This window comes from Carassius auratus, chromosome 45, assembly GCF_003368295.1.
Source record: "Carassius auratus strain Wakin chromosome 45, ASM336829v1, whole genome shotgun sequence".
Lineage (NCBI taxonomy): Eukaryota > Metazoa > Chordata > Actinopteri > Cypriniformes > Cyprinidae > Carassius > Carassius auratus.
Window position 1 is genome coordinate 12,726,402 of NC_039287.1, and position 15,588 is coordinate 12,741,989.

General features: G+C 36.9%; 1 protein-coding gene and 1 pseudogene across 1 annotated transcript; one reads left to right on the forward strand and one right to left on the reverse strand.

Annotated features, from left to right (window-relative positions):
* Positions 1 to 83: 83 nt before the first annotated feature.
* Positions 84 to 1,506, forward strand: LOC113062705 (OCIA domain-containing protein 1-like; annotated as a pseudogene).
* A 2,053-nt stretch (positions 1,507 to 3,559) lies between these two features.
* LOC113062752 (OCIA domain-containing protein 2-like) lies at positions 3,560 to 6,988 on the reverse strand. Its single transcript, XM_026232709.1, has 6 exons — positions 6,622 to 6,988; positions 6,036 to 6,129; positions 5,004 to 5,057; positions 4,461 to 4,605; positions 4,285 to 4,370; positions 3,560 to 4,081 (listed from the first exon to the last, which is right to left on the reverse strand). Exons 1-5 carry the CDS (start codon positions 6,709 to 6,711, stop codon positions 4,286 to 4,288), a joined length of 468 nt encoding a protein of 155 aa, XP_026088494.1. The 5' UTR covers positions 6,712 to 6,988; the 3' UTR covers positions 3,560 to 4,081; position 4,285.
* Between the last annotated feature and the right edge of the window lie 8,600 nt (positions 6,989 to 15,588).

Here is a 15,588-nt window from a genome sequence, read left to right on the forward strand (position 1 = left end):
TAAACATTTCTTAGTGCTACAGAGCACATCAAATATGGTAAACCAAAACTCAACTGTACATGCTCTTCATTTGAGTTCTGAATATGAACACGTTTTATGGGTTTGGATTTTGAAGGTAGAACAATGTAAACATAAAAATTAAAATGTTCAAAAATGCAAAATCACATGTTGTTATTGTCTATCCCTAAGAATCCTTACACCATCACCCCGGTTTGGTTCTCTTCCTAAGGTTGCATGTAAGTATCAAGAACAACAGACCGCTCTAATTTAATAAAAGACAACAAAAACCAAGGTTATATGGTTTTTTTATACAGTTGCTGGTATGCTTGGATACATTAGTGGGAAAATGTTGAAAGGCACTACGACAGGGACGTCTGCGTCAAATGCCCTCAAGGTAAGAACAAGTGCACACAGAGTTTTTAAAAAATATATATATTTTAATTTCTACGTTTTGTTTTTATAGTTATAAAATTGCTAATTGTTTATGTGCATTTAGTTTTTGTTTCTTTTCACATGAATATACATTAATATATTTGAAGTCATTATTAAGGCTAAACCAGTAAGAGATTGAGGAACCAAACCCATCATAATCTCAACCGTCTGGTTCTGAGTCTGCATCCCAACCTCCGACAGAAGACAGTTCTATGCCTGAGAGCTACAGCAGTTACACCAGTGACTACATCTACAGCAGACCCTCCCAATCATACGACACCCCTCCTTTTAGTTCTGGATTCAGTAATTCAGGTCCCGTTAACATCAAGGATTATATTTGTCAAGTTACTGCCACCCTTGCACAGAACAACATGTATAATTGTATAGACGTGTACATAAACAAAAATCAATTAGATGAAGAGAAAGGACATTTGTCATCTGATTGGTAGATGTTTGTCCGAAAGCTCCACTCTGTCAAAAAGAAGCCAGTGTTGTATGAGGAACTGCGTAACAAGAATAGAGAGAACTACGAGGTCACTCTTACACAGAAAGCTGAAACACTGCTGAAAACCACAGTTGTGCCAGTAGCTACTGTTAATAGGAAGGTGAGCGTCACTAACTGATTTCCCTAAAATTTTAATAGGTCTGAATAAGTAATGATTTATGATGATTATAAAAGCCAATAAATGTAAATGTTGTGTTTATCTTGTTGAATATTTAACTTATAAATGTCTAGGTATCCATGAATCAATTCAGAAACAGTCCATGTAACAGAACATGTAACGTCAAGGTCCTGAAGCAAGTCTCTGAACCACTGATGTAGATGATGGCAAATCCATTGGTAGAGACTCCCACTTCGACTGACATGAGTGTTGAAGCTTCATTTAATTTTGTATTTGTATCCATATTGGTCTAGTTAATAAGTATTTTATAAATTCAATGTTCTTTTATGCTTTACTCTGTAAAGCAGTTTTTTCCTTCCCCCTCCAGTTAAAAAGAACAGGTATGGTGATGCTTGGGAAGAGTAGGCTTGGCCTGAAGAATCAGCTGTTTCAGGAGCTCAAGATATCATGACTCATTCTGTCAGATTACACCAAAAGCTAAGATTAAATGCTGAATGTAGCCTACTACGTTTTTTTTTTTTTTTTTACTTTCTTTTTTTATGGCACATTTGTGGTTTGAAAATAAATGTTTCTCCTCTTCACTTCTTTGATTAAGCAGATGTAAGAAATAATTTAAACAAACCATCAGTGTTTTATTGATTAGGAAATTCTGGTCAGATGTGCTTGAGATTTGTAAATAAATAAATAAAAATATATAATAACCAGAAAATGGGTGATTCTCCACTGACAGTTTAATGCATCACAATGTTAAACCTGTGCACAAGTGACAATAATGACAGTAGATATGTTTAGACTTGGACCCATGTTTATAATATTGACTTTATTCACTGATGTTACAGTTATTACAGTCCTCTGAGCTGGAGATAAGAGATAAAGATATGCTTGCTCTTCAAATGATTTAAATAAAAATTCAAAAATTCTTGTTTGTAAAGGTAATTTTATATATATATATATATTAGTGCTGTCAATCGATTAAAAAAAATTAACTAATTAATCGCACAATTTTTTTAAATTAATCGCGATTAATCGCGATTAATCGCAATTAAAAGACTGAAACTTTTTGGATATGTAAATGCAAAATGTAAATAATTAATGTAAATTCAAGACAAAGAAACTATTTAAATTCAAAATATGATTGTTTATTGGAATTTTTGTTTAACTTGTAACACAGATTTTCTCATGTAAACAACATACCTGCAATAAACCATCAATATCCTCCAAATTAACTGTTGGCTTGAAAGCCATATTTATTACAGAAATAAAAACACAGGCATGTAAGTACCATTTGAATTTCAAAACAATCAATGCCAATAAAAAACAAAAATGATTTCCATGTTAAATTCTAAGTGGACTGCAAAAAAATTCCAAAGTATAGTCATTGCCAGTGCTTTAAGTGGGCCAGCATGCACCAGTACTCAGTACCGCCACTTCCAAATATAGCTCTTGAGCGTACCGCCACCTCTCCATGCGCCCAGAACGTGCTTGTAGCGTACCGGTACGCTCATTTGTGGACATCTGTTTTAATAGAGGTTATAATCTTTTACCTGCACTTCCGATTTTCAGAGCGCCCTTCACAATGCAAGCTTCCTAATTCATCCCACCCAGAGCAGAAACTACATTACCCATTCACCCTTAAGTTATACAAGTGAATAGCGCATGTGTCGCTTTTCCCACTGTTAAGTGTCAACAACTCAACGTGACCGGAGAAGGTGTGTGAAACTCGTTGTGAGTTATACTAAAGCAAAATCTTGAGTATTTATTGTCTGATAAACATTAAAAACTGTCTGCGGAGGTTGAGTCGTCCTGCAGCCCCCGCTGGCTGTTCATTGGCTGCAGCATCTTTTTTCTAAGTTCTAAAAAAATCCCGTAGACGGCAAGGCACAAATTTAGATATTCATTTATGTAATTAATCTATAGCCTATGTACAAAGACAATATGATCTTTTTGTCCCCTTTTTGTTTTAAAGCTTGATGAAGAGAGAGAGCGCAAGTTGCTGCAGCTGAGGAGGACAGTGATGCACGCGCACAGGAGTGATTGACAGTTCGCGGCACTGTGTACAAAAATACTCCGCTACACAATTATTTCGTCATTTTCGTTTAAGCTTATTAACGTTAGCGTTACAGAAAGGTCTGATTTACGCACTGTTACAGTCATTGTTTTTTTTTTTTTTTAAACAATGACATTTGATTTCATGATTTTAATGTTGCTGTTTCTTGTGGCAGACTGAATGAAGAGTAATGTTTCTTGTGGCAGACTGAAGAGTAATCCGGCAGAGTTTTATACTGAAACTTTCCGTCTAAAAGTCCTTCCTTGGTCTTATCCATATTTCTTTGCACGTTGAACACACATAGGCCACAACTGGAAATAAAAAAAACTGCAACCGCGTTAATTGCGTTATTTTTTTTTAACGCGTTAAATATTTCAAATTAATCGAATGCGTTAACGCGCTAATTTTGACAGCACTAATATATATATATATATATATTTTTTTTTTTTTCTAAGTGTCCGATTTTCATGAGTTCGTTTTGCAGTACAATATTATGATTCTGCTCTGATAAAAGGCAGCTGCTTACTATCATAAAATTGAACAGAAACCTCCACTCCCTTCTCTACATTATAAACAAAAGAAAAGCTGAGCAAATATCATTGGAATGTAACGTTATAAGAACTTAAAAAAGAGAATCATATTCAATCTAATGAGGTGGATTAATTTGACTACAACAGCATACATTACTTAGTTACGTTGTTCATATCCACGTCATGTATAAACTCTACATGTCTTAGTGTTAAAATATTTATTCTATTTGACAGACCTATAGTTCAAGTCAATAAATTGTAAAAAAAACAATTTCTTGGTCATGGCGCCCCCTGCTGGTTAGTAAGGCTTGAGCTCCATTCAAGATTTTAGCTGCTTTGTTTTGCATTATTTTCAAAAGGGCTAAATATTTCTGTTATAATTTATTTATTTTTTATTTAAAAAGAAATGACATGGCGTAATGAGCGGTGTCCTGCGAATTCCAAAGACTCTGCAAAGAAAAATGAATAGATTTAACTTTAGCATTGATTATGTTCTCTTAAACAACACAAGGTAAGGGGTGTTTGGCAGGCATGTGGTTTAGAATATAAATGAATAGCGGCTGGAGGGTGTGGTTTAGTGTGAAGGTGTTGACTGAGCTGGAACTTCTGTGTGTTGGTTAAAAGGGTAAAAGGGTGTGTTGTGTTTCTTCACCTCAGCTCTGAGTGGGTGCATCAGACACTGTTGCTGTGCTCTGTGCTTCTTCTTGCTTGCACTTTTCACACACATGGATGCAGTGTCTGTATAAACAAAAAATTAACAGATATTTCTGTATAACAACAAAATTACTGCAAAAAGCACATGACATGACTAATCCTCATGATACTTACTTATGTCCAGGTTTAAAGCCACCAGCTCTAAATCCAGGAGGACCAAACCCTCTGGCGAACTCTGGTCCCAGTTTATTGTTGAACTTCTCTCTACAGGTCCCAAAATAAGAAGCTTTGCCTACTGCGTAACCCACAATTCCCGCCACTGCGAAGGAAAGTGGATTGATGGGTTATTCCAACTGAATTTTGACCAAATAAAGTAATGACATAAAACATGCATTATAATATGAGGTGGGAAATTGTTATTCAGTAGAGACTTACAAAGCAGTTTAGGGAAATACCCAAATCGCTTGGAGCGAATACTTGTGCTGTTTCTCTTTTTTTATTCCAGTTTTTGTTATTTTAGTGCATTGAGGTAAACTAATGAAAAATGCTGCCTTGGCATCTAGCTGAAATAAGTTTGTTTTTCATATATATAACCCTAACCCTTCATTACAGTTAACATTTAAACAAAACTACCCATATACTCCTGAACTCATGGCTCAAACCCTACATCTTTGTGGAATGAAGGCTCGATTCCATTATTTGTAGACTGAATCTTACCGCTGTAAATGAGGCCACCAGTCACAGCCATGCTGCCAGTAGAGAGTGGAACAGCTATGGAGACATTAACAGGCCAGAGGTTAAAAAGCAACAAATCTAGATCTAAACATTCAACATCTCAATACCAAATGGTTCCTTTGGTTAATTCAGATCCAGAAGTCACCACTCAGTGTAAACACATGCATTCTCAATCAGAGATGCAAGACTGATGCTCTAGAAATGATTCGGAGGAAGAAATTATTCCTGCTGTACTCCAGAGGGGCTGGTCAGATGAAATGTTGCTTGTATAAGTGCACTGATGATGGATATTTTATTATTTTATATCTTATTTTACCTTTCAATATTTGATTACAATGGACTACTGGATCACAGATCACTGTCAGTGCTAAACAGCTGGAAGACTTAACTCAAGGCTTATGTTTCCCCCAACACAAACAGTGTCAGGGTAAAACCAAATTCCAACCATGTCAAAACACAAGCTCTAGATAATAAAGGCAGCATGGCTTTGCTCCATTAGTCCTTTTTTGGAAAAAAGTTCTTGAAAAAACATGCACGCACCTGTCAAGTTATTTTTATAAAAGCGAACAAGATCATTCAGAAGGGGACCTCTTTATGTTTTGTCTTAAATACACATTTTAATAAATAATAAAATGCAACCTGTTCCCTACACTTAAAAACAAAATTAATATAGAAACAGTTTTTACTGTGTATTTTTTATTTATTTATGAGCAATTTCTAAGAAACAGCTAGTAATAGACTTAATTAGCCTAAACATTAAATCTTGAGGTAAAAAGACTGAAATCTTATTTTCTTGTAAAATGTACTCCTTGTAACTTTTGTAATGCATATCGAAAGTCAATAAAACAGGCTGGCTACCAATATTCTTCAAAATATCTTCTTTTGTGTTCTGCAGAAGAAAGTAAGTCATACAGGTTTGGAATGACATAAGGGTGAAAAAATGATTATGGTATTTTCATTTGTGGGTTAGCTAAGGGATAGTAAATGCACTCAAGTGTGTCTATGTTTCTTTACCTCGATACCAGAAGCTCTCGTACTGACACTCCTTCCATATCTTCTTTATATCTTCCCTAGGAAAGTGCGGATCAGCTATGGGGCACTGGAATTGCTGTAACAACCAAAAGACCAGATAATAGGAAATTCCTCTCTTAATGGAGATGCTTGGGTTACAGGAAGCCCCCATTCATCAAGCTGTTTACCTGTGTTTAAATAATCATTGCGTGGTACTTTGAAACCTGGTGACTGGTTTCAAAAAATATTCTGTATTGTTGACCAAATTTCTAAATGCGTCCATAATTTACAGTTTTCTGTCTCTGTGTAAACCAGGTGACCATGCAGCAAATGCAAGCCCGATAACACAGGAAGTGAGGTGAACATCAGTCTACATGATATAAACCACATGAACGTTGGTCTGAACAAACATTCAAATACTAAACGTGAATTTTAGCTAGCCTACTTCTTGAGCTTTGACAAAGAACACTGCTCTCAATGAAGACCTTCAATTAATGTTAAAGATCTTTTTATTCATTATTATAAGCATCTACATGAATATTTAGCTGCGGTCTTTCTGAAAGATAAGGAAACCTCTCAACACTCTTACCTTCCACCCAGACTGGCCAGGTTTTGTGTCCACCTCTCCTCCTCCTCCTGTACTCTGATTTCCTTCTGTACTCATGTCTTTTTCATTCATGCGCTCCTCTCTTTTCTATTTGTCTGCTATGCTTCTTCTTCTTCTACTACTATGTAGTCACCCTATTTGCTGAATGTTTTTTTTTTTTTACCTCATGGAGCTCCACCTCTCCTTCAATAGCTGTCATGCACCTCCCACTGGAGGAAGTGTTATGACCTGTAGCTTCAACCCAAATTCAATGTCATGGTTACCTTGCAAATTACACACACACACACACACACACACAGACACACACACACGTGAACACTGTGCTATTTGAATTTATATAACAATCACTGGATTAAGTGTTTTAGTTAGAATTGTGTTCATAAGATATAAAGTTTTTAAAAATATGTTTTTGATTTGAACCCTTCACCCATTTATGTTCTTAGTAGCAGTCACTTCAAAGACATAATCAAGCTTAAAAGACGTTTAAAATAATCTGTTGAAACATGAAGATATACACTGAAAAGAAAAAAAAAACTTCCTTTGAAACTGTTTTTTTAGACATAAATTTTATAGTAAATTTCACAAATAATTACAAAGAAACAACTAACATTGAATTAAGCATTACATTTTTAAGTAGAAATATTTTCCTGAAAAAAATTCCCCAATACTCTCAACTTTGAATAAAACATTTTTAATAATGTATCTTCTGCATCTTCAAATGATGTGATATGATTTAACCTTCAACTGCTTATGTTTTAAAACTGACAAAATTAGACATGTCACCTGTGGGTTTTTTTTAAGTGTGCCGATTTCCTGTTCTGACACATACTCGTGTCAGGGAGCTCACCTCTGTCCAACATTCACTGCCAGCTCTGATAAATCTTTATCAGACAATATTACCCTATTAGACACACCCTAGGCCACATTCATACTGCTTTAAAGCACTCATTTTCATAAATGTGGAGGAATAGGTCATAGGTTCTCCAAAAGAATCTTTACAATTTTAGCAGTTGAGGGCCTGAGCAATGCAAGAAAGCCTTTTCGAAGACATTTGTTATTTTCAGGTCTAAAGCAACAGGAAGAAGAGAAGACAGAAGGAACATTAAAAGACTTCCAGATAAATAAGTGTGCATCAACTCAGATTTGTAATAGCTTACATGGCCTACTGCTTCAGTGCTGCGTGGCGTGGAAGTGTGCCACTGCTGAGGCATTATTTAAGCCCAGTTTGCTTTGGTAGCGGCCTTCAGCTCCTCTGTATCGTTTGTCAGAGGTCACTTATCTTCCTCTTCACAATACCCCACACTCTAAAAAACGCTGGGTTGTTTTTTCAACCCAACTGCTGGGTTGAGGCCGTTGAATAGGACTTTGGGATGTTTTAACCCAAGTTTGGGTTGAAAATAACTCTCTTTTTCAACCCAGCGGGGTGGGTTGAGGACGCGGACGTGAAGGAGAGCATGCACGTCACGTCAAAATCGTACGTCTCCAGTGCGAGCAGCCGCCATTTTCTCAGCGTGATAGAAGCGAGAAGCGAGTGAAAGACTATGGTAAGTAACGTTAAATATTCAAAATGTAAAGTTATCTTTTATTGTTTACCCGGTTGTATGAAAGGCAGAAAGTTTTATGAAAGGCGGAAACAAAGGAGCTTAACGTTATATATATATATATATATATATATATATAAAAACGGACGCGGTTTTCGCCTCGGACACGGAGGTCTTAACTGCCTCATGTAACGTTACTGAACGGAGGATGTACTTTTAATATAACGTCTGTGAATGTATTTTGTCATATTTACATAAGATTTTACATTATCTGTTCTCTTTGAGGCGTTAACAGACGGTTATGGTTACGGTTACGCTCATGTGAATTTGTCTTTTTTTTCGCGGTTAAACTGAATGTATGTTTGTCTCCTAAAGGAAACGGCATTGTGTAGTAAAGACTAGCATAATTATTTTGAGGCTGTTGAAGTGGTAACTGTTAAAAGTATGTTTTACATGTAATATTTCAGACGTGTCTTCATTGTCCTCGCGCCGAGAGTTAAAGACACAGAAGCTGTTTGTGTGAGGAGTCACAGACCTGTGTGAGGATGAGGAGGAGGTGTTCTTCTGAAGAGAGGGACAGACGGTTTAAGGAGAGTAAACTTCAGAATAACATCAAGTTATCTTTATTTTTACTAAGACTAAAATAATGTGTGTGTTTTTTTTTAGATGTTGAAATCCAGAGACAAGATAACTTCATTCTTTTGAGACTGATGTAAGTTAAATTATTATTACTTTTTTTTTTAGAAAATTAATGTTTCTGTTGTGTCCTGCCTGTTAACTTCACATTTTGATGCAAAAACAGTGTGATTTTATATATGTATGTATGTATATGTTAATATTTTATTGAAACCATTGATGTCCCTCTTTGCAGAACTCAAACTAACTGGAGTTAAGGACACACAAGTCTGCTTGTGTGAGGAATTGGTTTTCTCAGCTTCTTCTGAAGAGAGGGAAAGATCGTTTAAGGCAAGTAAACTTCATAATTTCATGTTATCAGTTGTCGTTGTGTTTTACTAAGAGTAAAATAATGTTTGTTTTTTGTTTTTGTAGATGTTAAAAGCAAGAGACATGGGAGAGCGTCATTCCTTTGAGATTTTATGTAAGTTATTTTTAGAAAATAAATTTTTCTGTTGTCTCCTGCCAGTTTACTTCACATTTTGATGCAACAACAGTGTGATTATGTGCTCATTTCATTAAGACCATTGATGTCTGTGTTTTTCATTGCAGAACTCTGACCAACTTTGGAGTTGTCTGATTTGGAGAGTCATCATTCTTGGTCTTCGCTCTTAGAGGTAAAGTTCACACAAAAAATAATTTACTTGCCCTCAAGTCATTCCAAACCTATAAGACTTTTGTCTGTCTTTACAACATAAATTAATATACAGTATTGTTCAAAATAATAGCAGTACAATGTGACTAACCAGAATAATCAAGGTTTTTCGTATATTTTTTATTGCTATGTGGCAAACAAGTTACCAGTAGGTTCAGTAGATTGTCAGAAAACAAACAAGACCCAGCATTCATGATATGCACGCTCTTAAGGCTGTACAAACTCAAAACTATTTTGTACAAACATTTTTTTTTTCTGGGATTTAGCAATCCTGTGAATCACTAAACTAATATTTAGTTGTATGACCACAGTTTTTTAAAACTGCTTGACATCTGTGTGGCATGGAGTCAACCAACTTGTGGCACCTCTCAGCTGTTATTCCACTCCATGATTCTTTAACAACATTCCACAATTCATTCACATTTCTTGGTTTTGCTTCAGAAACAGCATTTTTGATATCACCCCACAAGTTCTCAATTGGATTAAGGTCTGGAGATTGGGCTGGCCACTCCATAACATTAATTTTGTTGGTTTGGAACCAAGACTTTGCCCGTTTACTAGTGTGTTTTGAGTCATTGTCTTGTTGAAACAACCATTTCAAGGGCATGTCCTCTTCAGCATAGGGCAACATGACCTCTTCAAGTATTTTAACATATGCAAACTGATCCATGATCCCTGGTATGCGATAAATAGGCCCAACACCATAGTAGGAGAAACATGCCCATATCATGATGCTTGCACCTCCATGCTTCACTGTCTTCACTGTGTACTGTGGCTTGAATTCAGAGTTTGGGGGTCGTCTCACAAACTGCCTGTGGCCCTTGGACCCAAAAAGAACAATTTTACTCTCATCAGTCCACAAAATGTTCCTCCATTTCTCTTTAGGCCAGTTGATGTGTTCTTTGGCAAATTGTAACCTCTTCTGCACATGCCTTTTTTTTAACAGAGGGACTTTGCGGGGGATTCTTGAAAATAGATTAGCTTCACACAGACGTCTTCTAACTGTCACAGTACTTACAGGTAACTCCAGACTGTCTTTGATCATCCTGGAGGTGATCATTGGCTGAGCCTTTGCCATTCTGGTTATTCTTCTATCCATTTTGATGGTTGTCTTCCGTTTTCTTCCACGTCTCTCTGGTTTTGCTCTCCATTTTAAGGCATTGGAGATCATTTTAGCTGAACAGCCTATCATTTTTTGCACCTCTTTATAGGTTTTCCCCTCTCTAATCAACTTTTTAATCAAAGTACGCTGTTCTTCTGAACAATGTCTTGAACGACCCATTTTCCTCAGCTTTCAAATGCATGTTCAACAAGTGTTGGCTTCATCCTTAAATAGGGGCCACCTGATTCACACCTGTTTCTTCACAAAATTGATGACCTCAGTGATTGAATGCCACACTGCTATTTTTTTGAACACACCCCTTTCAACTAATTCAACTAATTGCCCAATTGCACAGCCGTAAGAGCGTGCATATCATGAATGCTGGGTCTCATTTGTTTTCTGAGAATCTACTGAACCTACTGGTAACTTGTTTGCCACGTAGCAATAAAAAAATATACGAAAAACCTTGATTATTCTGGTTAGTCACATTGTACTGCTATTATTTTGAACAATACTGTATTTTTAGTTTTCTCATAATATTTGTTAATCCATTTATAGTTTAGATAATCAGTATTTTCAAGCTTCATAAATATAGAGTTATTGTAGAAGTTAATTCTGATATTTATATATGAATACATCTTAAATTATATGATAGCAAACATGTATGTTCAAAATAAAATACTGCTCTCCCAGACCAGCAATGGAGGACACAAAAAGAGAATATTAAATATATTCATACGTTTTCCAAAAAATTAGCAGATTTTGTATGAGTCTGGAAAAACATGAGGAGAGTAAATTATAAACATTTTAATTATTTGGTGAACTAACGGTTTGAAGAGCAGACCTCCATGTACATGAATATTGTGAGGTATGTGAATGTCATGTCTGTTTTAATGTTTCAGTAAAGAAGCTTTCTGAAAGCAATATTTATTCAAACAATATCACCTGTCCTCACACTAGTGCTGCCATTATAAACTTCATGAGAGCTGTGATAGACAGACATTAAACAACCGCACAAAGTGTTGAAACTTTAAAACCGATTATTTACCTATCCTTACGGATGTGAATACACCTCTACCTGAAAATGGATAGTTTAATTAAATGTTTAATTTTTTCAAATGTGTTTCTTTTAGGCCACTGATGAAGAACAGGCGGTGACTGGATGAATCCTGGTCAGAGAGGAGAATCTTCTTTCCCCTAAACAGCGGTGGTTTTAAAGGAGGACGCTGCCCTGGATGATGTAGAAGATGTCACATGCTGTGCAGATGGGGCTTCTTCATGATTACATCAGTTATGCTAAAGAGATCATGAAAATTGACTGTGATGCATGATCTGTATTCATGGACTAAGAAACAAACTGTAAGTGTATAATTTGTTAAAGAAAAAAAGTTAAATGCTTTTTCTGTGTTGTTTAGTAGAAGAGTTTACACTCTGTCATTCATACACCTGCTCACATTCTTTCACACACACACACATGCGTCTGTTAAATGTTATAATATCAAAGTTAATGTTGTGATTTATTTGTGTACTGTCATGCCAGAATAGTTGGAAAAAAACCTAACTAATTGTACATTTATTGTATGTGTTTTCGTATATTTTTATACAATATATACAATTGAACAAAGTCCAATTTGATCTTAAGTTATATTCATCAAATGTTCAATGCTTGGTTTATGAACTCTGTAGCTGTTAATGCCATCCTTTTCTGCATTTCTTCTAACATGTTACTTTTTGACTTTTCTCTTGTTTTTAATAAATATTTTCCTTTTGGTAATTATTATTTGTGTGTAAAAGTGATATTTAAAATGAACAACATTTGTAGGTTTAATGCCTAGCTCAATTTGGGTTAATTTTAACGTAGAAATGCATTGTTTCCCCACATGGCTGTACTCTGCGAGTTTATTTTCTGCCAGCAGGAGGCACTAAGAGCGGGAGAGGTAGGTTTCTCCAGTAACGGCTGCAGAGCGGTGCTGAGCTCACAAACGCTGCCTTATCAAGCACATGCGAAATGATATCGAACATTTTCTAAATACAGTAGTTTTCCTTCTGTAATACAGTGATAAAAAAAAACACCCGCTCTGGTTTTTTTTTTAACCCTGCAATATAGTCATTTTAAACCATAAAAAAGGCAACCCAGCAGGCTGGGTTAAATATGATAACCCAACTGGTTGGGTTAAAACAACCCAGCGCTGGGTTCGTCCCTTTTTGACCCAGCGCTGGGTTGTCAAAATAACCCAAATTGGGTTGTTTTCAACCCAGCAGTTTTTAGAGTGCATAGACTTTCTGTGAGGTTCAGGTCAGGTGAGTTGGCTGGTTAAGCAAGCACAGTAATATCATGGTCAGCAAACCACTTAGACGTGGTTTTGGCGCTGTGGGCAGGTGCTAAAGTCCTGCTGCAAAATGAAATCAGCATCTCCATAAAGCTTGTCAGCAGATGGAAGCTTAAAGTGCTCCAAAATCTCCTGGTAGATGGCTGCATTGACTTTGGACTTGATAAAACACAATGGACCAACACCAGCAGACCTCACGGCTCCCCAAATAATCACTGTCTACAGAAACTTCACACTGGACTTTGGATTATGTGCCTCTCCAGTCCTCCTCCAGACTCCAGACCTTGATTTCCTAATGAAATACAAAATTTATTTTCATCTGAAAAGACGACTGTGGACCTCTGAGCAACAGTCCAGTTCTTTCTCCTTACCCCAGGTGAAATGCTAATGATGTTTTTTCTGGTTCAGCAATGACTTGGTTCTAGCAGTGTGAAAGCTGTAGCCCCTTTCCTAAAGATGTCTCAAGTGTGGTGACTCTTGATGTGCTGACTCCAGCTTCAATCCACTCTTTGTGAAGTTAAGTTAAGCTCGGGGCCCGGTTCGTTTAGCCGGCCCTGGCCTGGTTGGGCGCAGTATGCATGCAGTATAAAATACAAAATATATTCTGGACCACAGAACAGATAGTATTTAATAAAGTTGTGACACTTGTCAAGTATGGTAACTCATACTCTGAATTTGTGCTCTACATTTAACGCATCCAAGTGCACACACACAGCATTGAATAGGGAACATACTGTGTACACACACCCAGAGCAGCGGGCAGCTAGATCCAATGACTGGGGAGCAACTGGGGGTTCAATGCCTTGTTTAAAGGCACTTCAGCCATGGGTATTGAGGGTGAAAGAGAGCTCTTTTCATTCACTCTCCCCCACCACAACTCCTGCCAGCACCGTGACTCAAACCTGCAACCTTCTGGTTACAAGTCCAACTCTCTAACCATTAGGCCACAGCTGGACCTTTTGTGTGCTGCCGCTTTTGTGTGCACTACTGTCATCATTACAACCACAAACATGTTCTATAACTACTACCCTACACTTTTCAATAAATTTAATTCAATAAATTTAATTCAATCAAGTATATTTAGGTTCATAATGGCTCTGGTTCGAGAGGCAACCTCATGCTCTCTAGTGATGCCAACAAGGAAGTGACTGAAACTGCAATTCATCGACTGGCCGCTTGAGTCTGGCTGCAAAAAGGAGTCAATCTCATAGACTCCTCATGTTAAAATGGCCAAATTTACAGCAGAAAATTTTTTTTACAGCCTGGAGCAAAAAATTATTTTGATCTATTTAGCTAATTTTTCCCTTCATGACAACTGTGAAGGTTTTTTTTTTATAACTCATCCTTTTTAATTATATTAAGTCTTAAAGTTCTGCATAATTAAGGGCGTAGCCACTAGAGTGACAGGTGGATTGCCGCTATGTGGGCGTGGCTTTTGCAACTAGCTTTTTTTGCCTATTTTTGATATGCACAACGGGCACATCCAGGAAAGTATCTGTCAATTTCATTACTGCCCCTTTTTAGGGGAAAATATACTAGATTTCCCTTAGACTTCCATTGAAATTAGCGGCAAAAAGCAACTTCCGTAAACAGCTGGCAGGCGTGAATAACTTAAGAAATCCATAAAACTAAACATGTACATTATATGTCCACCCTGCCTGCCACAGAGCATGGAAGATACATCCATAAACTTAATTTGGTGAATTTAAAAACACATCACTTCATTCTCAAAGTGTCAAATTGGTGTAACACCCAGTGGCCAGAGTCTTACCTAGACATTTACTCGTACCTCATCGAGTCACCAGGTAAGTAAATTATTTTACTTCGTATTTGAAAGTAAACATCTTTAAATATATATATTATGTCTTTATATTTAGTACTGTATGCAGTACTGAATGCACTTTTCAGTCCAGCCATACAACTAGCCTGGTTTAGCTTTCAATTAGCATCATACGTAATTCATGATATTTCCATAACAGCAAGATACTGATGATGATGGCAGGTAGCCATTAGTTTCAAATTTGGGGTTTTACAAACATTATGCACCTAACCACACAACAACTCTTTGGCATGTTGTAAGGTTAGTCCACTTCCTCAATCCAATACTGTATGCCGGTTTGTTTTCCCCTAAAAGTGAGCGTAAATCTGTTCATCAGAATCAGAATGAGCTTTATTGACATGTTTAAACATGGTATGTTTATACCTTGTTGTAAATTAAACATTGTTTCTAGTTCAACTAAAATAAAATATGCTATATAGATAAATATTCTCCATGAGAGCAGAGCCCAAGGCTCATGGCCAGTGGTGTTTGGACCCAAGTTTGAACCTCTGCTTCATGATGTAAAAGGGAATCATTCAGGAGCCGTCCCAGTGGAGGGGAAAAGATTTTACTCTTATTGTTTTATTCCAAGCAACGGGGCCATCCCGGGGCAGGAAAATCGCAGGCTAGGAGGGGGTAGTGATGCTGGGTGTAACTAAAAAGTCTCATATCTCCTGAACTGCAACTTTCTTTACCACACTATTCAAAACCGGAAGAGCCGTCGCGGTCCACCGGGTGGTGGAGGAGTGTCGTGCCGTCCACCGAGGGCCGTCCAGTGCCACTGCCAGGCACTACGGAGGAGATCACCCAGCAGAATTTTTTTTCTC